The 21,755-nt window shown below is 41.4% G+C and overlaps 1 protein-coding gene across 2 annotated transcripts in view; it reads left to right on the top strand.

The window, feature by feature from the left end:
* Positions 1 to 6,134, top strand: part of vdac1 (voltage-dependent anion channel 1) — a 44,826-nt gene extending 38,692 nt beyond the window's left edge. For both annotated transcript variants that reach the window (XM_041193175.1, XM_041193176.1), the window contains 2 exons: positions 95 to 152; positions 2,251 to 6,134. In XM_041193175.1, the coding sequence (XP_041049109.1) occupies positions 95 to 152; positions 2,251 to 2,342 (150 nt within the window). In that variant the 3' untranslated portion in view covers positions 2,343 to 6,134. The remainder of the gene's footprint in view (positions 1 to 94; positions 153 to 2,250) is intronic.
* The last annotated feature ends 15,621 nt before the right edge of the window (positions 6,135 to 21,755 follow it).

Raw genomic sequence — 21,755 nt, 5'->3', positions numbered from 1 at the left:
GTGCATATCATGCAGATAAAATAATGCAAAGTTCACAGTTACTTTAATTTTTGGAGAATTGTTATTAAGAGTTTGTTCTTTTTATCTTTAACAGATTAAAGTGAACAATTCAAGTCTGATTGGACTTGGATACTCTCAAATGCTAAAACCAGGTGAGCCACATTTGATCTTAAACAAATGTAGTCTTGTTCAAGAATAATTTTGCAAATATTCTAAAGCAATCATGAGGATGAGAAATAGGACTTTCCAGTATACTCTCACCAGGAAGTGCTTTCCATAATAGGTTTATTTTTTAACATCTTTCCCACTCCTCCCTTCTTGTGGAATGCCCTACAAATGTAATATTCCCTAAGGTGCTGACGTCGCTTTGGTGCTCCTGATTCTTCCTGTGAGAGTTTGCACCTCAAGTATTATCTTGGAGGCCTTACCCAAACCTGTGCTTAGTTGACATTCATCAACACTTGGTTTCATAGGCATGGCTATTAATACATTGATGGTCAGTGACACTGATGCCACTATGTCCTCATTGCCACCCAGCTGAGTCAATGATCAAACTTGGGATGGATCTGAGGTTCCATTAGTCTATTTGGTTCAATAGCACAAAGCAATACAGTTGCATCCATTTAGCCACTGAGGAAACTGATTATATTTTTGCATTTTAAAAAAGCTGTGTTCTTTATGGCCTAATAAATAAAGATAACACTTGGATCAGAACAAAGTAATCAAAATTAGAAGATACTAGGTTTGATTGTTAATTGTGTTAAGTAGGGATGCAGCTGGAGTTCTGTAATAAGCTTCAGTGCCTCTGGCCCAGGGAAGGAAAATATCAGTTAGCACTCCCATTTTTAATTGATAGCCAGTGAGTTCATTTATGTGTGGACTGCCAAATAATCCACTGATTCTTCCTGTCATATGTTTAAAAAACTGACTGTCTTGATAAAGCAATTGTGGGCTACTGGTAAATCTAAATTAGACACTAGTTAGAATCAGTGCCTCTAGAAAAGAGGCAAATGGAAGAATTGAGGTGAGAATATTATGTTGATTAATTTTAAAAGAAGATGGATGAATGTGCAGTTCAGAATAGTATTGGAAGTCATTGAACATAAGTATACATCGAGATGATCAAATGCTCTGGAATGCTATAATTTTGATCCTTCTTAGGCCATTGAATCATCTGTGAAATATAACCAATCAGAGTTGTAATAACGTAGTTTGTAATGTTTGTTTGAATTCTGAAGTTTTGTTTGGATCACCTTTAGTGTTCAGAGAGAAATTCCAGTTTGGTCTTTCCGCTCATTCATTTCAGTTGAGAAAATAAATAAGTTTGGGAATCTCCTTGATGGCGCAAATTGTACATGGCCTGTTGAAAGAATGGGATCAATAAACTAGGTCGCCTTTAGTCTAAGTGTTCTTACCTACAGCTCTACTTTAAGCTTTAATTCCTACTTCTGGCTTCTTTTACTTGGTCTTGATTAAAATAGTTACGGGGTCTACCTGTGGTCATTTCCACTGATCATCCTTCTCAGTCTGCTGATAAGTACATTTAAGTGATGTTAGAAGGGACACTGGTAACTTTTTTTTTTACTTTAGATAATTAATAAAATGTCTCTTAGAACCTGAGTGTGATTGTCTATTAATTGAGGCCAATTTCACCTGAATTTTCTTTGATATTTTAACACATCTTCACTGTGATCATTTTCTTTAAAGGGCCAAGTTGAGGTCGATAATGGGTAGGAGCTAAGCTTCAAGGACATAATAAAGGCAGGGGACAAATAACAACCCCCCACCCCTCTCCTTCTCCACACAACCTCAAATAAAAACTCACCTGCTCTTTTCAAGAATACATAGTTCTGAACAGAAATGTAACATTGCACACAGAAACTTTTACCCAATATGTTTTGACCATTTGTCCAATCCATGATTATTCAATGCAAGCAGCAAAAATGTTTTAATCTGAAGGTGGGTAGAGGTTACACTCTTCATACACTATATAAATGAATGTAGGAACCGGGATGTTATTTATAATAAATTGTAAGGTTACAGCAATAATGTTGGAGTTTACCTGGGATTAAAGGAATTCTCAGTTACAGAAGTAAAACCAACTGATAACCCAGTTCTTACTAACTATACATTTCGTATTGATCATTTTATGAATATGCCCTTTTGGATAAAAGTTCACTATTCACATCGTCCTTTTCTTTGAGAGAGATATGCAATGAGAACTACATGGCTTATCATTTTTCTCCTTAGGTATTAAGTTAACCCTTTCAGCACTGCTGGATGGCAAGAATATTAATGCTGGTGGACATAAACTCGGTCTTGGATTCGAATTTGAAGCATAATCCCGGAAATGGGGAAACCTACAATCAGTAAATCCCAAATATTTCCCAGTGTAGCAACCCGAAGAATCTGCTATTCAATTTTTTTGTTGAGCCGTGTGTCCAAACAATGTTGTAAAATCAAATTGTGTTCTTCAGATACGATCCTTTGAAGAACAGAATGCATTATCAAAACACGTCATTATGACTATTTATTGTATCCCTTAAACACTTGAAATTCACCTGTACATGTCTTTTTTTCCCTGGTGAAGACTGGTTGTATGTGGCATAAAAACAAATTACACACTTTATTACTGTTGGTTGAAATAGTGGTTCCCTAACCTGTGCATCAATGAAAAGGTTGATACGACACAGCCATATGGAGAGATTTGTATGTTTCCAGCTGGTGTTCGTGATGGTTGGGCTTAATAGAAAGTTTAAAAAAAAAACACACACACAAAAGAAATTTAGTGTACAGTCTTTTTGAAAATTTGCCTGTTGTGCATTTCTTAGCTTGAAATAAATATTGTCTTCCATGTTCTAGGCCTAAAGTTAAAGGAAATTATGTAGCCTAATTTGTCCAGTTCTATCAGCCCTGAAAAGAGACATATTTAACATTACTTTGTGGTTGTCTTGTTAAAGTCGACAAAAAAAAACACTACATCAGCTGATGTTCATTATGCAAGGAAATGGTGGAGGGCCCATCTACAGGTATCAGCCATATTCATTTAGCTTGAATATGCCTTTTAATTTCCTGGATCTTTTAAACACTGAGTCCAAAATACCTCACTCCTGCAGCAATGGAGTTAGCAGCAGCAACCTCCACTCCCCAATCTACCATAAGTATACAGTGCCAGAGCTAAGTCATGCCAATATAGGTGCCATCGTGGGCATTTGCGAGGGTGGGGCAGGTGGAGCAGGAACAACAATACTGACAAGCCAGTCAGTGATAGGCCAGAGACACTGATGCATCAATTTATTGCTGTGCCAATCAGCCTCTTTTACAAGGGCCAATATTGACTATTTCTGGATTAAGGGGGATATTTCTGACCATTGAAAGGACCTGTGTCAAGGTATTTGGAGGCCAAGACCGAGGAAATTCCCAATGTGGGAACTCCTGGCTGCGCCCTTTCTGATTCCAAATGCTGTGTTTGGGCTGACAGAAGCTCCACCTGCTGGGAGCTTTTATAAATTTGGTGCAAGGATAGGGTCCTGCAGAAAGATTCAACTCCATTTAACTTGCATCACAGGATTGTTGTTAGAAGAATTTTGGTCCCCGTGTATCTTTTGGTTAAATCTACTTTCTTGCTCCAAAATAAAAACAGAAGTCAGTGTAATCTGGCATTATCCTTAGATGAAGTTATCTGATGCTTGATTTGTAGTTAAAATATTTACAATATTTGTAATCTGTATGCAAAGAATTTTTTAACAGACATGAAAATGTGAAAAGAAGTAATGAATTTCACATTCATGTGCATCTGCGTTGCATTTTAGCAGAAGCAATTCTTTTAAAAATAGGTACTTTTTAAACAAAGTCTTACTTTTGTTGCCTATGTCATTAATGCAACATATGTGCTGATCACTCCAATAGACTACATTTCTTGCCCCCGACCACCCTCACAAGGTGTACACTTTTACAGTTTACAGAATTTTCTGTGACATCTCCATGTGCTTAAGTATTGATATCTGAATTCATTACTTGGGGTCTGCAAGAAAGTATTAGATATGCCAAAAATAATTTTCACACGTGGCTGGCCTAAACTGTTTAAAAATATTTCACTTGTTTTGCAAGTTAAGACTGTCGTGAATAGTTCCAAGAGAGCTTTCTTTGGAATGGACACGTTAAGTTCTAAGTTTGCTTTGATACATGTTAACTCAATTTCTTTTTTTCAGCATTGTTTGTAAAAAGTCAGAATTCTCTGTAAAACCATTTAAAAAGGCATGCAGTCTTTGCATGCATGGAAACCATTTTGAGTTACTGCACCATTCTCATTGTAATGTATAATGTAGAACTCTAGTTCTTTGCTTAAAGTCTTATCTTTTCATTTTCTATTGGTATAATTGTTATAATTTTTCAGGCTTTACATTTCTGTGGTGGTGTAAAACCAAAAAATACAGTAGAGTTCAACTAAGTTAAGATTGTTTAGCTGGTGCTTAGAAGTGCAAATAATGTGATACTGAACACCCTTTCTCCCCAAAACGTAAACGCAAATCTCCATAAAGGTACCTGATGATAGATTAAATATTTCAATTAATCTGCTTTTTTAGCTTATTGAATAATTTCTTTTTCCATGAGTAAATTAATGACCTGTAGCCATACTTTAGTTTTAGGTACTTCTGTGTATGATCTCTTAGTGATTCTTTCCCACTTTACAGCTGTTAAGAATTCCATATAATGTTTAAAAAAAACAACAAAATAATGCAGTTACAAGAAATCTGAAAGAAAATAGAAAATGCTGCAAATACTCACCAGTTTTAAATAGGATCTGTAAAAAGAGGACGATTGTGTTAATGCTTGAGATATGTGATCTTTTGTCAGAACCAGTTCATATGCTGCCTGACCTGTTAAGTGTGGTCAGCATTTTCTGCTTTTATGCAAAATAACAAAGTTATCATATTTAAAATGGATATAAATATAGAATTTTATAAATCGGAAAGATAATGTCATTTTTGAACATTTTGGGTTAGCTTTCAGGAGATTTTAATGTGCACGTTTATTCCTTTCAACAGTTAGGCCATATGATTTTAGGGCTTGACCTAATGAAACTCAATAATTGCCCCAGAAGATGACTTGCTAAGCTTTTCCTCACAAATCCTTAAATACAAAGTCCTGAAGCTAAATTGTGTTCTTCCTGTCTCTTTCTTATCATGATTCATGGCATGTGGTATATGCACCTCTCCTTTGCAAAATTACAGTTTCAGTTCATTGCCCAGAATTGTACTGATTAGATGTTTTTTCACTTTTAACTTCCCAATTAAACCCAAAGTGTTCTCTCAAAAAAACATGTTGCCATATTTTTGTTCCTAAAAAGCACATAGTTGCTTGTAGCTCATTTCTTACATTTTTTAAATCTAAAATTCAGTAAAAAAAATATAAAAGGCAGATGAACAATCTACAGTGTAACCCGAGAGAACCTCCCATGATATTTTATTGGTTTCCTGTTCCTGTTTTCACAGGTCTCCAAGTGAAGTCATACGACATTGTACTTTGGCACATCCTTTGTCGTTGCTTCTGTATTTTACCTGTGCAACTTAATTCTTGTTGCTTAAAGTCTATCTAATGAATCAGAGTATAGTTGCACCTCAATGTGACAAGCCTAAACCTGAGTTGATCCACAAGTGGGTGAGGTTCCCAATTCACACTTATCTAGTTTAGACTTGCTTTAGTATATTTCATACCAGTTTTGCAGTAAAAATATTTGTATGGTGAACTGTATACCACAGTAGTGTTATACCCAACATTGCTGTGTGTGTACTTTCTGTGGGAGTTATGCAATGTAGTACCTCTGGAAACCTCCGCACAAATATTGACTCCTCTGTCAATACAGTTGCAGACCACTCAAAGATCTGCTCTTGTCATACAATCAATTGTATAAAAGCATGAGCAATACACTACAAGATATAGCTGACTTGTCGGCTCCTATGTAGTATGTATTTCATTGAAGTGTTGTTCTGGCAATTGCAGTATTTGAGGAAAGGTTTCAATTCTAATGCAAAATACAACAAAAGTTGTAATGGGAGTGTTACCTTTGTTACAATTTCTGATGCACAACCGCTAACGTATTGAAAATACAATAAATTTTCTTTTGTGTGCAACTGAACTGCTTCCTTCTCCCCAAAAACCTCTTTTTTCTTTCCTTCTCGTGAAACCATTGATTTGCTTGTGCGTCTGTGTTAACCTAGAGTGTAAGCTTCAAGTTATTTCACCATAATCTGATGCATTTACTCACAAGAGATCCAGATAGTGATTTAGAGCAAGAAATTCAGAGCTTTGTCTCTTGACCAAATAGTTTTGCCCCTACTGCCAACCAGGGTAAGATCAGCTCGTTTGTATGACTCAGTATCACATTCAAGGACTGCATTTACTCTACCAAAGCCAGCAATTATTTTTAAATGAAATGTCCTTCTGTTTTTAAATCATTATTTTACTGCTTTTCAAATCCCTTTGGCCTTGTTCCTCCCTATCTTTGTAACCTCCTATACCATGCCAAAATCTCTGTACTCTAATTCTGGCATCTTGCACGCCCTTGATTTTTATTGCTTTACCAATGGCTACTGTGCCTTCAGTCGCCTGGGCCCCAAGCTCTAGAATTCCCTCTCTCTTTTTCACCGTCCTTTAAAATGCTCCCTTTGACCAAGATTTTGGACACCTGTCCCATGATGTAGTGTGGTGCCAAATTTGTTAATGCTCTTGTGAAGCACCTTCAAATGTTTTACGACATTTAATGTATAAATGCAAGTTGTTGTTGTTGTTTGGGCACAGTTTATGATAGATAAGATGAGACTTGAGTTATTTTGTAAACAGTGTTGAAACATTGTTCCCTCACTTGCAAATGTACCATGGTGCCAGTTGTCATACAGTTCTTAATATCAATGGACAAAAAAGATTTTATGGGCAAGTTCTCACGAAGCTGACATCTCTTCGAGAGTTTAGAAATACAGGTTCAAATCATAATTGAAATTAATCCAGAACATCGATTTGGTAATGAAAACATTAAATGGCGCATGCTTTGTCAATCATGAAAGAAAGAAACTCAAGTGCAGACCTCAAATCAAAGAATATGAGCTTGAAACTAGCAACTACAATGAATTTCAATGATTTTGTGAAAATTGAAGGATTTTAAACAAAATTTGGTGAACACTGCTTTGAGTGAAGGATTAAAAAAGTATAGCAGTTTTGCAATTTATTTTTCTCTACTCTGAAAAGTCTTAATTCCTTGTTAAGATATAGTGCCATGATGGAGGTTGCTCTCAAGTACCTTGCCCAAGTGATATTATGTATGAGAGAGCCAATGTAGTCAATGTCAGCAGGGCATTTTAATGCAAGGGACATCTCAAGCATGCAGGAGACATTGGATAATTAGTTCACCAATGGGCAAGCATTGGTGCGCATGCCCACTCTGCTCTGACTGCATTTGGCGGCACATGCAAAATTTCTTCCACAAATGACATTTTATGTGGCAACTATATTCTATTATGGGGATTGAACCTTATCTGACTGTTGAGAGATTACCTTATCACAGTTTTATTTCACGTCATTCTAGCAGTGTAAAAGGTCAATTGTTTGGCAAAGTAAATGTTATTTCCTTCCTATTCTGGTCTGACTGGAGTGCAGAAATTTCGTAGTTTAATTGTCGTTTGGGATTTAAAACGTGTGAAATAATTGCTGAGCTGGTGTCTAATTATTTTCCTTTACAACTTTCATCCTTTTTTTTGTTGGCCTTTATTGTATTAGAATGCTTAGAATCAGGAGTTGTTTCAACAGGCATCCCCACAATGTACGTTGGTAACTGAATTGTTCAAATGGAGAGGTCTTAGCATTCATTTATAAAACATTTTTGAGGTCAGGAGCCAAAACGCATTACCATCTCCCCCACCCCCCCCAGGACGGTCTGAGAGCTCTCTGCTTCTTCCTGGAATGGGGGTCCAACCAGTTCCCATCTACCATCACCCTCCTCTGCCTGCCTGAACTTGTTCTTAAATGTAACAACTCCTTTAACTTCACTCACTTCCAAATATAAGATTGTTATGTTGGGTCCTAGCTAAGCTTGACTTTTTTGGTAAGGTATGTGGGATATACATACCATTGTTCCAAACCTATTCTGGTCCCCTCTCACCTCTTTCCAGTACATTGTCTGTATTGGTGCTATCTCTTGCTGTCACCTTGAACTGGAAACTTTCATCAACATTGCTTCCAATTCTACCCTTCCCTCCCTTCACGTTCCATCTCCGGCTCTTCCCTTCCTCAACTTTGTTGCCCCCATTTCTGGGATTAAGCTATCACCCAATATCTGCTTATCACCAGGACACACCTTGACCCAAAACCCACTCCTGGCACTTTCTCCTCCTTTGATTATCTCACTTTGTTGCACCTCTCTCACCTCTCTTTCAAAATAATCGTTCTTTATCACCCAAATACAATAAAAGTTTTCTCCCTCAGCCTTTGCACTGAATGACTTCTTTACTCAGCACAAAAGTAAGATACTGCAGATGCTGAAAAGCTAAAGTAACAGAAAATGCTGAAAGTACTCGGAAGAGCAGGTAGCATCTGTGAAGAGAAAGTTGATTCACTCAGATGCTACCTGTCCTACTGACTTCTCATTCTCTGATTTCAGCACCCATCTCAACTCTCATTCCCTCTCCCCAGAGTCCAGCTTTATCCTTCCAAATCTCTCTCTCCATGTAAATTCACCAACCAATTTCGCATAATACATAAGAACTAGGAGCAGGACTAGGCAATTCACCCCCTCGAGCCTGCCCCACCATTCAATACGACCATGGCCGATCTCATTTCGGCCTCAACTCCAATTTCCTGCCCTCTCCCCATAACCTTTCAACCTGTTACTAATTAAAAATCTGTCTATCTCCTCAAATTTATTCAACGTCCCGGGATCCACTGCACTCTGTGGTAGTGAATTCCACAGATTCACAACCCTTTGAAAAAAGTAATTCCTCCCCATCTCTGATTTAAATCTACCACCCCTTAGCCTAAAACTATGGCCTCTCGTTCTAGAATGCCTCACAAGGGGAAACATCTGCTCCACATTTACTTTGTCATTCTCCTTTAGCATCTTATATACCTCAATTAGATCTCTCATCCCTCTAAACTCCAGCGAGTATAGGCCTAAACTGCTCAATCTCCTCATAAGACAAGCCCCACATCTCTGGAATCAATTTAGTGAACCTCCTCTGAACCGCCTCCAATGCAACTACATCCTTCCTCAACTAAGAAGACCAAAACTGTGCACAGTACTCCAGGCGCGGTCTCACCAATGCCTTGCACAGTTGTAACAACAACTATTTTTATACTCTCTTCCTTTAGCAATAAATGCCAAAATTCCATTTGCATTCCTTATTACCAGCATACTAGCTTTCAGCAATTCATGCACGAGAACACCCAGATCCCTCTGCACCGAAGCATTCTGAAGTTGCTCTATTTAAATAATAAGTTGCCTTTTTATTCTTCTGACCAAAATGGATAACCTCTCTCTTAAACTCCATCTGCTAAATTTTAGCCCATTCACCTAACCTGTCCATATCCATTTGTAAATTTCTTATTTCTCCATTGCAGCTTACTTTCCCACCTATTTTTGTCATCTGCAAATTTAGCTATAGTTCCTTCTATCCCTGAATCCAAGTCATTAATATAGATTGTAAATAGTTGGGGCCCAAGGACCAAACCCCATGGCACCCCACTAGTTACAGCTTGCCATCCAGAAAAAGACCAATTTATCCCAACTCTCTGCTTTTTGTTGGTTCACCAATCTTCTACCCAAGCTAATATATTACCCCCAACTCTGTGAGATCTTATCTTGTGTATTAATCTTTGGTGCGGCTCCTTATCAAAGGCCTTCTGGAAATTCAGATATACTACATCTACAGGATCCCCATTATCCACTTTGCTTGTCACATCTTCAAAGAACTCTAGCAAATTAGTCAAACATGATTTACTCTTCATAAAACCATGTTGACTGATGGATTGCATTTTGACTTTCCAAATGCCCCATTACTGCTTCCTTAACAATGGATTCCAACAATTTCCCAACGACAAATGTTAAACTAACTGGTCTATAGTTTCCTCCTTTCTGCCTCTTTCTCCCCCCTCCCCCCCAATTTTGAATAAGGGGGTTATATTAGCAATTTTCCAATCCACTGGAACCTTTCCAGAATTCAGGGAATTTTGGAATATGATAGCCAATGCATCCACTATCTCCACTGCCTCTTCCTGTAAGACCCTCGGATGTAGGCCATTAGGTCCTGGGGACTTGTCACCCTTTAATCCTAATAGTTTGCTCAGTACTTTTTCTCTGGTGATGGTGATTGTTCTAAGTTCCTCCTCTGTACCCTCTGCACTACCTGTTACTACTGGGGTGGTACTAGTGTCCTCCACTGTGAAAACTGAGGCAAAATATTGATTTAAGCGTCTCTGCCATTTCTGCTTTCTCCACTTTAACCCCCCCCAGTCTCATCCTCCAAGGAACCAACATTTACTTTAGCTACTCTTTTCTTTTATATACTTGCAGAAGCTTTTGATACCAGTTTTTACATTTTGCGTTAGTTTTCTTTCATAATTTACCGTTGCTCTTTTTATTATTTTTTTTTAGCAACCCTTTGTTGATCTTTAAAAGCTTCCCAATCTTCTATGAGATCATTAATTAATCCCATCTCATTACACAAAACCAAATCCAGAATAGCCTGCTCCCTGGTTGGTTCCACAACATATTGCTCCAAGAAACATACTCTAATACACTCTCTGTTCATGGCCACCTCCTTGATCTTGCCACCTGGCATGGCTTTGCAAGTCCCATTTTATCAATTACAGATAAGGCAATCTCTGATCATTCACTTCCTCATATCACTCACCACCTACATACCCCTCCCATGATCCTTCTGTATCCATCCCTGGAAGATAAAACTATCTCCCAATTTACGTGGAACTACACTTGCAAAATCTCAAATGTTTAGCCTCTGGCCCTCTGTTTGCCACAACTTCTGCAGCCATTGATTTGCTCAACAGCATGCTCATCACCTCCTTTGTCCTAATTCCCAATAAAACCATTGCACTATCTCTTACCCTGATCATTCCTCCTGGTATGGCCCTCATCTCTGCAGTTTAAGTCAGTGGGATGCAGACTTGAAAGAAGATGGCAGACAACTGGTTTGGCTATCTTCCACCGGTTCTGGCTGGACCACTTAAAATGTTATTTGGTCCAGCTCTCATCTCTTAAAACTGCTCACTATTCAAGGATCATTTTGGAATGCAAAAATAACACCCCAGCTTCTTTTTCTCAACTGCAGACTGTTTTCTTAAATCCCTCATCCCTATTCCTTCCACTCCCCTCCAAAAAGATGTGCGAAAGGTTCAAGGTATTTTTTATCACAAAGTTCGAGACCATCTTATAAGCTGCCTTTGTCATGTTCCCTGCCCTTCCAGTAGCCCATGTGGCCAAACTTCCTCTGTCCCCTCCATCCACATTAATCCTTGGCTTACATCTCTCTATCCCATTTCCACACATGCATTCTCTCAGCTCATTTTTCCATGAGATTCAGGCCCTGTTCTCTTGACCCTATTCCCATGAAATAACCGACTTGCCCAATTTCCCCTCCTGGTCCTTATGTTAGCCAATATTGTTAAGTGCTGTCCTTTAAATCTGCAGTCATCACCCCTCTCAAAAAAAAATCCTTGCAAACTACCCTTATGTTTCCATCCTCCCTGTTCAAAGTCCTTGAACATGTCATCTAAATCCATTCCATCTTTCCCAGAATTGCATGTTTGAATCCCATCTGGTTTCTGCTCCTGCCAAGGTACCGAAGCAATTCTTACCAAAGTCATAAATGACATCCTTTGAGACCTTTACAAAAATTAACTTTCTCTCCTTATCCTTGACCTGTCTGCAGCCTTTGACATGGTTGAACAAACCATCCTCCTCCGATGCCTCTCCACTGCCATCCAGCTGGATGGGTATACTCTCATTTTGGTTCTATTTTTACCTAATTGGAGCCAGAGAAGGTGCCACACAGGAGGCTGCTCAGTAAGATAAGAGCCCATGGTGTTAGAGGCAAGGTACTAGCATGGATAGAAGATTGGCTGTCTGGCAGGAAGCAGAGAGTGGGGATACAGGGGTCCTTCTCAGGATGGCAGCCGGTGACTAGTGGAGTTCCGCAGGGGTCAGTGTTGAGACCACAACTTTTCACTTTATACATTAATGATCTAGATGAAGGAACTGAGGGCATTCTGGCTAAGTTTGCAGATGATACAAAGATAGGTGGAGGGACAGGTAGTATTGAGGAGACGGGGAGGCTGCAGAAGGATTTGGACAGGTTAGGAGAATGGGCAAAGAAGTGGCAGATGGAATACAACATGGGGAAGTGTGAGGTCATGCACTTTGGTAGGAAGAATAGAGGCATAGACTATTTTCTAAATGGGAGAGAATTCAGAAATCTGGAGTGCAAAGGGACTTGGGAGTCCTAGTCCAGGATTCTCTTAAGGTTAACTTGCAGGTTGAGTCGGTAGTTAGGAAGGCAAATGCAATGTTGGCATTTATTTCAAGTGGACTAGAATATAAAAGCAGGGATGTGCTTCTGAGGCTTTATATGGCTCTGGTCAGACCACATTTAGAATATTGTGAGCAATTTTGGGCCCTGTATCTCAGGAAGGATGTGCTGGCCATGGAGAGGGTCCAGAGGCGGTTCACGAGAATGATCCCCGGAATGAAAGGCTTAACATATGAGGAACGTTTGAGGACCCTGGGTCAATACTCGATGGAGTTTAGAAGGATGAGGGGGTATCTGATTGAAACTTACAGAATACTGAAAGGCTTGGATAGAGTGGACGTGAGGAAGATCTTTCCATTAGTAGGAGAGACTAGGACCTGAGGGCACAACCTCAGAGTAAAGGGAAGACCTTTTAGAACAGAGATGAGGAGAAACTTCTTTAGCCAGAGAATGGTGAATCTATGGAATTCATTGCCACAAGGCTGTGGAGGCCAGATCATTGAGCGTATTTAAGACCGAGATAGATAGGTTCTTGATTGGTAAGGGGATCAAAGGTTACAGGAAGAAGGCGGGAGAATGGGGTTGAGAAACTTATCAGCCAGGCTTGATGGGCCAAATGGCCTAATTTCTGCTCCTATGTCTTATGGTCTAATTGTATGCAATGGCTTCTCTTGTTCTGGCACTTATCAATGGTTTTCCCAAGGATCGATCCTTGGCTCCCTCCTATTTCTTATCTACATGCTGCCCCTTGGTGACATGATCTGAAAGCACAGCATTAGTTTTCACATGTGTATTGATGACATCCAGCTCCAACTCACCAAAACCTCTCAACTCTTCCATTGTTGCTAAATTATCCAACTGCTTATATTACATCCATTTCCATATCAGCAGAAATTTCCTCCGATTAAATATCCGGAAGACTGAAGCAGTTGTTTTCGGACATCCCTCCGTGCTCCATTCCATAGCCAGTGACTTCATTTCTTTTTCTGGCAACAGCCTGAAATTAAGTCAATCTGTTTGCAATATTTGTGTCACATTTGACTTTGAGGTGAGCTTCCAACCTCATATTTGTGCTATCACTAAGAACACCTATTTCCACCTCCGTAACATTGACCAGATTCTCTGCTGTCTCAGCTCATCTGCTGAAATCCTCATTCATGCCCTTGTTACCTCTATACTTGACTATTCCAATGCACTTCTGGCTAGACTCCCATATTCCACTCTTTAGAAATATCCAAAACTCTGTTGCCAGTGTCTTAAGTTACACCAATTCCTGTTCACCTATCACACTTGTGCTTGCTGACCTATATTGGCTCCCAGTCAAGCAACACCTTGATTTTTAAACTGTCATCCTTGTTTTCAAATCCCTCCATAGTTTTGCCCTATCACTGTAATCTACTCCAGCAGCACAACCCTCCGAGATATCTGTGCTTCTTTAATTCTGGCCACTTGAGCATCCCTGATTTTAATCATTCCACCTTTGGTGGTATGCCTTCAAGTACCTAGGCCCTAAGGTGTGGAATGCCCTCTCTACACCTCTTTGCCTCTAACCTTGCTTTCTCCTCTAAGACAGTCCTTAAAATCCACATCGACCCAAACTTTTGGCCATCTGACCTAATATATCTTATGTGTCTCAGTGTTATATTTTTGTTTCATAATATTCCTGTGAAGCACCTTAGGACCTTTTTATTACTTTAAAGGGACTATATAAATGAGTATTGTATAAACTCACTGACTCTCACAGATACTTTGACTACACTTCCTCGCACTGTTTCCTGTGAGGACTCTATTCCATTCTCTTAGTTTCTCCGTCATCTTCACATCTGCTCTGACGAGGCAACCTTTCATATCAGCAGAGATAAAAATAACCTTTCATATCAGCACTTTGGCTAGGTCGTCCTCCTCCGAGGTGTTACATATAGAAGGGGGGCCAGTTTAAACAGCACTATTTTCCTCTTACCGCCTGTCCATAAATAGGTGTTTTGAATTAGTTTGTTTTAAAGAATAAGCGGTGGTGTATTTTTTTTCAACCCCTCGATTTTTTTTTTGTGTGATCCAATTTTACTAATAATCCACAGCAAACTTGAGCTTGGATTAACTACAGAAAGTTAGTTTATTTCACACATTCAAAACCTGAAAGGAGTGTCTGCAACATTCCACTCTGCAATCACACATTAAAGGAGGGATAGAGGAAAGGAGGTTTACGGTACAAGGGCCACAGAGAAACTGAAAATGTTTCACGTGAGTTCCAGAGTTCCAAAGTCAGAGTCCAATGAGGAATTCTTTCACATGGATGTTTTGAGTTTGGCTGGCTGGAGCCTGGTATTGTAAGATTCACTTGTCAGGTGGTGTTGATGTTGCATGATGAAGTAGGCACGCAGAGGTTGAGCTAGTTCTGTAGGCAATGGTATGAAATCTTCCAGTAGAGTCAGGTTGGATAGTTTCCCTGTCTGGACAGAGCCGGCATCTTTGTGGCTTGCCAGTCAGATGATAAAACAGCAAATTGAGCCCAAGAATGGAATATTTAACTGTTCCAAGGACCAGAGTCTTTGATCGTATGACCTTTCTCCTCCACAATGACTTTAAAAGGGATGTTTATCCAGCATCTGGAATTGGCTTTGTTTTCAGGACTTAGAATGTCTCAGCCACTATGGGTTGAAAAGTGTGCCATTTATGTTGAGGGTCTAGCATTTGTCTCAGCAGACCCACTGAATCCACTAGCAAAAATAAAAGCAAAATACCGCAAATGCTGGCAGTCGGAAATAAAAACAGAAAATGCTGGAAAAACTTAGTTCTGACAGCATCTGTGTTGAGAGGAACAGAGTTAATGTTTTGATTCCGTGTGACTGAGTTTTCCAGCATTTTCTATTTTTATTTGACTCCACCAGCAAGGTTGGCTTATCAACTGCAAATGGCATTACTGTAGCTCCCTTTGAAATTGGTCTGAACACTCCCAGATTGCCTGTTAGCAGCTCGCTAGGCATAATGAGATGTAACATTCCAGAAACTAAGAAAATTATTTTGTTCTGGAGAAAAAGTCGTTTTAAAATAAAAAAAAAAGCAATAAGGATAAAGTTTTAAAATATATAGTGTTGGGTTTCTTTTCATTCTGGAGGAACCCAACAGTCCTTCCCTCCCACCCCCGCGAAGAATAAAATGAATTGTATTTCCTTTTCTTCATGTGGTCTTGTGAAAGAAAACCAGGAAGTAATGAGACAAGCAGTCATTCTCTCATTCACACTGGAAAGCATTTCTGGAGTTTAAATTCAGGATAGAACATCTGTCCTTTCCTGTGATGTTGGTAGTGTTTAGGTTGACCTGGGGCATTCAAAATCAGCATTGGGGAAAATCTATTCGGGAATAGACTCAGAATTTTTCTCTGGTGAGGTTCAGGTGTAAGCAAAGTCATTGTTTTCAGAACTCAACGCCCGTCTAACTCCTGATATGTGTCTTCTAAAGGGCCTGGGGTTTTTACATGGTGGTTAGCATCCAGGTGGTTAATAATGTTCAAGCTGTTTTGGGCTATCTGCAGGGGAATTCTGGATTTCTCCCTGTGAATGCAAGGTTTTTTGAACATAGGGTTGGGTGGCTTTGGCCCAGCTTACTCTTCCCTGTCCATCTTGGCAACTTGTGGAATCGGTTGCTCAAACCCAGGCACTGTTGTCAAGCTGATTGCCAGGTGATTGATGTTTTTTAATGCGATTTTGGTCTCTTAAGGATTCCAGTTCAGTGTCCAGTTTGGGCATGAGCACAACTGGGGTGTTCCAGTTACTGTTGCTAAGTGCTATGGGTAACAGATGGGTAATCTTCTCCTGAACATGGGTCAGCTGTTCTGGGCCCAGGTGATAGTGAAGATGTCTTATAGAAGAGAGGTAGAGCTACAGTGACGCAACCTGGTATGTTTTTACAGGTTGTTATAAATGCAGTGGCCAGCTCTGTCAGGTTGCCTCGTGATTCTGCATTAAAGTGGGTGAGTGTGGAGTCCAATCTTGTTGTAATGTCTGGTCAGTCAGATAGTAAGGGGTTCAATGTGGGCTTCACCTACGTTTCCCTGTAATTCATTGTTACTGATCCTCGCTTTCTCTTTTGCTTTGGAATGGGGTTTACCCTAAGCTGTGCCCCTGGAATACTTCTGCCCTCCTGGTGGATGGTCAGCTCCCACTGGACTTCCCTGTTGCTTTTCAACTAAGTGAAGCATCACCTTCACTCTTTCTGGGTCTATATGGGAACTTTCCTGGTCCCCATTTAAGTTTGCCATAAAGTTATTGGCCAGACCAATCATTGGCTCCATAGCCCGTGCCTTTTGCTTGGGAGTGGGCTCTCTCCTAACATGTTCCATGTTCCCTAGAACACTTCAGCCCTCAAGTGGATCTTCAGCTCCTGTATACTCCTTGTGGCTCTTCAACTAGGTGAGACATCCCACTCACTATTAGTTTGTTTGTTTGGGGACTCTTTGTCCCTATTTAAATTTGGAAAGAGGTTTCTACCAGTCATACTTCAGGCAATTCCTTGAGCTTTATCTTTCTCACTTTAATGACTTGTCTTCCTTGAGGCTTTTTGACTATGTGGGGCATCTTCCTCACTATCTCTTTTCCTGCTCTGGTATTTCTCTGGTCCCTATTTAATTCTGGGATATTCTGTGTTTGTTTTAAATTCTATTGGCCCTTCCTGAACCTCTCTTAACTCTACTGGCTGTACTTCAGCCTTGTTAAATTCAAGCAACTCTCGTTCAATTGTTATGGGTTTTATTTAATCCTTTAGGGCCTCAGAACGTCCTCCAGCTCTACTCTCTGCATTCCTGCAGAGTTCTGCTGACTGATGTTGGCCTCTTGTCTTCTGCTGGCCACCACCTTGCTGCCAGCCAATTCGTTTCCAAGGAAGAAATCAATTCCTGGTACTGGTAGTTTGGGGACAATTCCTACCTGAAATTAGGTTACACTCTAGGTGGACCCTATGGAGGGGGAGGGGGGGGGGGGTGGTGCAAAGACTGATCCTCCTCCCACTCCACTGTTTAGTGCCTTGGCCGTCAGGGAGGACCTGGGGGTGGGATGTAGGCATGGGTTTATGTTTCCTCCAATTTGGCTGATGTCTTAAGATTTGGGCTCTGATCAAATTCAAATGGGTCAGCCCTGATGAGCCCCCAGTTTCTATAATGGACAGAAGGGGGTCAGTTCAAAGAGCACTGTTCTCCTCTTACCACCTGTCCAGAAACAGAAGGTGCTTTGAATTAGTTATAAAGAATATGCGGTGTATTTTTTTTCAACCCCTCAATTTTTGTTTTGTGATCCAGTTTTACTAATAATCCACAGAAAACTCTAGCCAGGAGGAACTCAGAAGGTTAGTTTATTTCACACATTCAAAATCTGTGAAAAGAATCCCCGTAACGACCTACTCCGCAGCCACACCGTAAAGGGGGAAATAAAGGAAAGGAAGTTTACTGTACAAGGACCATAGAAAAAACTGAATATTTGGAACTCACGTGAACCGAGTCCCAAAGTCAGAGTCCAAAGAGAAATTCTTTTACATTGGGGTTTTGAGTTCGGCTGGCTGGAGACCGTTGTAAGATTCACTTTTTAGGTGGTGTTGATGTTGCAAGATGAAGCAGGCATGCAGAGATTGAGTCAGTTCTGTAGGAAATCTTCCAGTAGAGTCAGGTTGGATGGCCAGTTTTCCTGCCTGAACAGAGCCAGCTTCTTTGTAGCTTGCCACTCGGATGGTAAAAAAGTAAACTGGGTTTGGAGCCCAGCAACGGAATATTCAACTGTTCGAAGGACCAGAGTTTTGGGTCATCTGACCTCCTTCCTCCACCATGACTTCGAAAGGGATGTTTATCCAACATCTGGAATTGTCTTTGTTTTCGGGGCTGATAATGTCTCAGCCATTGAGTTGAAAGGGTGCCATTTATGTTGAGGGTCTGGCATTTGGGAAGCCATTGTCTTGCTAACAGAGTCAGTAGGTATACCGAGGTTGGCTTATCAAATGCAAATGGCATTCCTGTAGCTTCCTTTGAAATTGGTCTGAAGAGTCCCAGGCTGCCTTTTAGTTTCTAGAATGTCATTATGCCAAAGGAGCGACTAAGACAATTCTTTTGCTCCAGAGAAAAATTGCAGTTCAAAAGATGGTGGTATCCATTTTATACTTTTATTTTTGAATGGCAGCTCTTGGCAGTGTTTTTCCCATTTAGATCGTGAGACATATTGATTCGTTACTTGTCCCATTACCAGTCTTGCCTTGCACCATCACCCCTTTTGCCATTTAAACAATCCAGTCTTTCATCCAATACATCTTCCCTTTTGAGTCCTCACACCACCTGCCCTTACCTGCCTCTGTTTTTGCTTAAAACACAGAAACATAGAACATAGGAGCAGGAGTAGGTCATTTTAAAATTTATTCACAGGACGTGGGCTTCGCTGGCTGGGCCAGCATTTACTACCTATCACTAGTTGCCCTGGAGGAGGCGGTGGTGAGCTGCCTTCTCGAACCGCTGCAGTGCATGTCGGGCAGGTACACCCGCAGTGCTGTCAGGAAGGGGGTTCCAGGATTTTGATCCAGCGACAGTAAAGGAATGGTGAAATATTTCCAAGTCAGAATAGTGAATGACTTGGAGGGGAACTTCCAGGTGGTGGCGTTCCCATCTATTTGTTGCCCTTGTCTTTCTAGATAGTAGTGGTCATTGGTTTGGAAGGTGCTGCCTAAGGAACCTTGGTGAATTCCTGCAGTGCAACTTGTAGATGGTACACACTGCTGCTACTGTGCATCAGTGGTGGAGGGAGGGAATATATGTGGACATGGTGCCAATCAAGGGTGTTGCTTTGTCCGGGATGGTGTCAAACTTCTGGAGTGTTGTGGGAGCTGCACTCATCCAGGCAAGCAGAAAGTATTCCATCACACTCCTGACTTGTGCCTTGTAAATGGTGGACAGGGCTTTAGGGAGTCAAGAGGTGAGTTACGTATCACAGGATTCCTAGCCTCTGATCTGCTCTTATAGCCATAGTATTTATCTGGCTAGTCCAGTTCAGTTTTTGGTCAATGGTAACCCCCAGGATGTTGACAGTGGAGGCTTCAGTGATGGTAATGCCATTGAACGTCAAAAGGTGAGGGTTAGATTCTCTTGTTGGAGATGGCTATAGCATTACACTTGTGCAGCACCAATGTTAGTTGCCACTTGTCAGCCCAAGCCTGGATATTGTCCAGATCTTGCTGCATTTGGACATGGACTGCTTTAGTGTCTGAGGAGTCGCGAATGGTGCTGAACGTTATGCAATCATCAGCGAACATCCCCACTTCTCACCTTATGATGGAAGAAAGTCATTGATGAAGCAGCTGAAGATGGTTGGACCGAGGACATTACCCTGAGGATCTCCTATGGTGATGTCCTGGAGCTGAGATGACTGACCTCCAACAACCATTACATCTTGCTTTGTGCTAAGCATGACTCCAACTGGAGAGCTTTCCCCCTGCTTCCCATTGACTCCAGTTTTGCTCGGGCTCCTTGATGCCACACTCTGTCAAATACTGCCTTGATGTCAAGGACAGTCACTCTCACCACACCTCTGGTGTTCAGCCCTTTTGCCCATATTTGAACCAAGGCTGTAATGAGGTCAGGAGCTGAGTGGCCCAAACTGAGTGTCAGCGAACAGGTTGTTGCTAAGCAAGTGCTGCGTGATAGCACCGTTGATTACCCCTTCTGTCGCTTTACTGATGATGGAGAGTAGACTGATGGGGCGGTAGTTGGCTGGGTTGGATTTGTCCTTTTTGTGTATAGGACACACAGACAGACAGATGCCAATGTTGCAGCTGTACTGGAACAGCTTGGCCAGGAGCACGGCAGGTTCTGGAGCACAAGTCTTCAGTACTATTGCCGGAATATTGTCAGGGCCCATAGCCTTTGCAGTATCCAGTGCCTTCAGCCATTACTTGATATCAGGTGGAGTGAACTGAATTGGCTAAAGACTGGTATCTGATGCTGGGGACCTCCAGAGGAGGCCGAGATGAATCATCCACTCAGCATTTTTGGCTGAAGATTGTAGCAAATGCTTCAGTCTTCTCCTTTGTGCAGATGTGCTGGACGACTCATCCTCTAGTTAGTTGTTTAATTGTCCACCACCATTCACAACTGGATATGGCAGAACTACAGAGCATTACAACATCCGTTGGTTATGGCGTCATTTAGCCCTGTCTATCACTTGATATTTATGCTGTTTGGCACACAAGTAGTCCGGAGTTATAGCTCCATCAGGTTATCACCTCATTTTTAGGTATGCCTGGTGCTGCTCCTGGCATGGCCTCCTGCACTCTTCATTGAACCAGTGTTGATCCTCCTGGCTTGATGGTAATGGTAGAGTAGGGAATATGCTGGGCCATGAGATTACAGATTGTGCTCGAGTACCATTCTGCTGCTGCTGATGGCCCACAGTGCCTTATGGATGCCCAGTCTTGAGTTGTTAGAGTAGTTTGAAGTCTATCCCATTTAGCACAGTGGTAGTGCCGCACAACACGATGGAGGGTATCCTCAATGTGAAGGCAGGACTTTGTGTGGTGGTCACTCCTACCAACACTGTCATGGACAGATACATCTGCGGCAGGCAGGTTGGTGAGGATGAAGTGAAGTATGTTTTTCCCTCTTGTTGGTTCCCTCACCACCTGCCACAGACACAGTCTAGCAGCTATGTCATTTAGGGCTCGGTCAGTGGTGATGCTACTGAGCCACTCTTGGTGATGACGAAGTCCCCCACCTAGAGTACATTCTGCGCCCTTGCTACCCTCCGTGTTTCCTCCAAGTGGTGTTCCCAAACCCACCACATTATTTATGTATTCCTGGGAAACACACTGTTTCCATGGTGGGTGGGCTCTCATTCACCTGCCGGCTATCAACCTGCTGCTGCATCACGCCACCATATTTAAAAGGCTACCACCCGTACACTGTTTATTGCTACCAGCTCACCACTGCTGCCCGGGAGACATGGCCAGCAAAGGAAAAAAGACCGCAGCCCCCCGCCCCCCCTGGTTTAATGACTGGTACCTCGAGCAATTGCTGGATGCCGCAGAGGCCCAGTGGGATGCCCTGTACACCCGCTCTGGCCGTGGGATGGGCAGCAATGTGATCAATCTGGCTTGGGAGGTGGTGGCAGCGATGGTCAGTGCCAATGCCCTTCAGAAGGGGACAGCCACCCAGTGCTGGAAGAGGATGAATCATCTCCTCTGTTTCGCCAGGGAAAGTCA

This window comes from Carcharodon carcharias, chromosome 8 (genome assembly GCF_017639515.1).
Source record: "Carcharodon carcharias isolate sCarCar2 chromosome 8, sCarCar2.pri, whole genome shotgun sequence".
NCBI classification, from domain to species: Eukaryota; Metazoa; Chordata; class Chondrichthyes; order Lamniformes; family Lamnidae; genus Carcharodon; species Carcharodon carcharias.
Note: the sequence above shows the minus strand (reverse complement) of the source record. Positions and strands in the feature narration are given on the sequence as shown.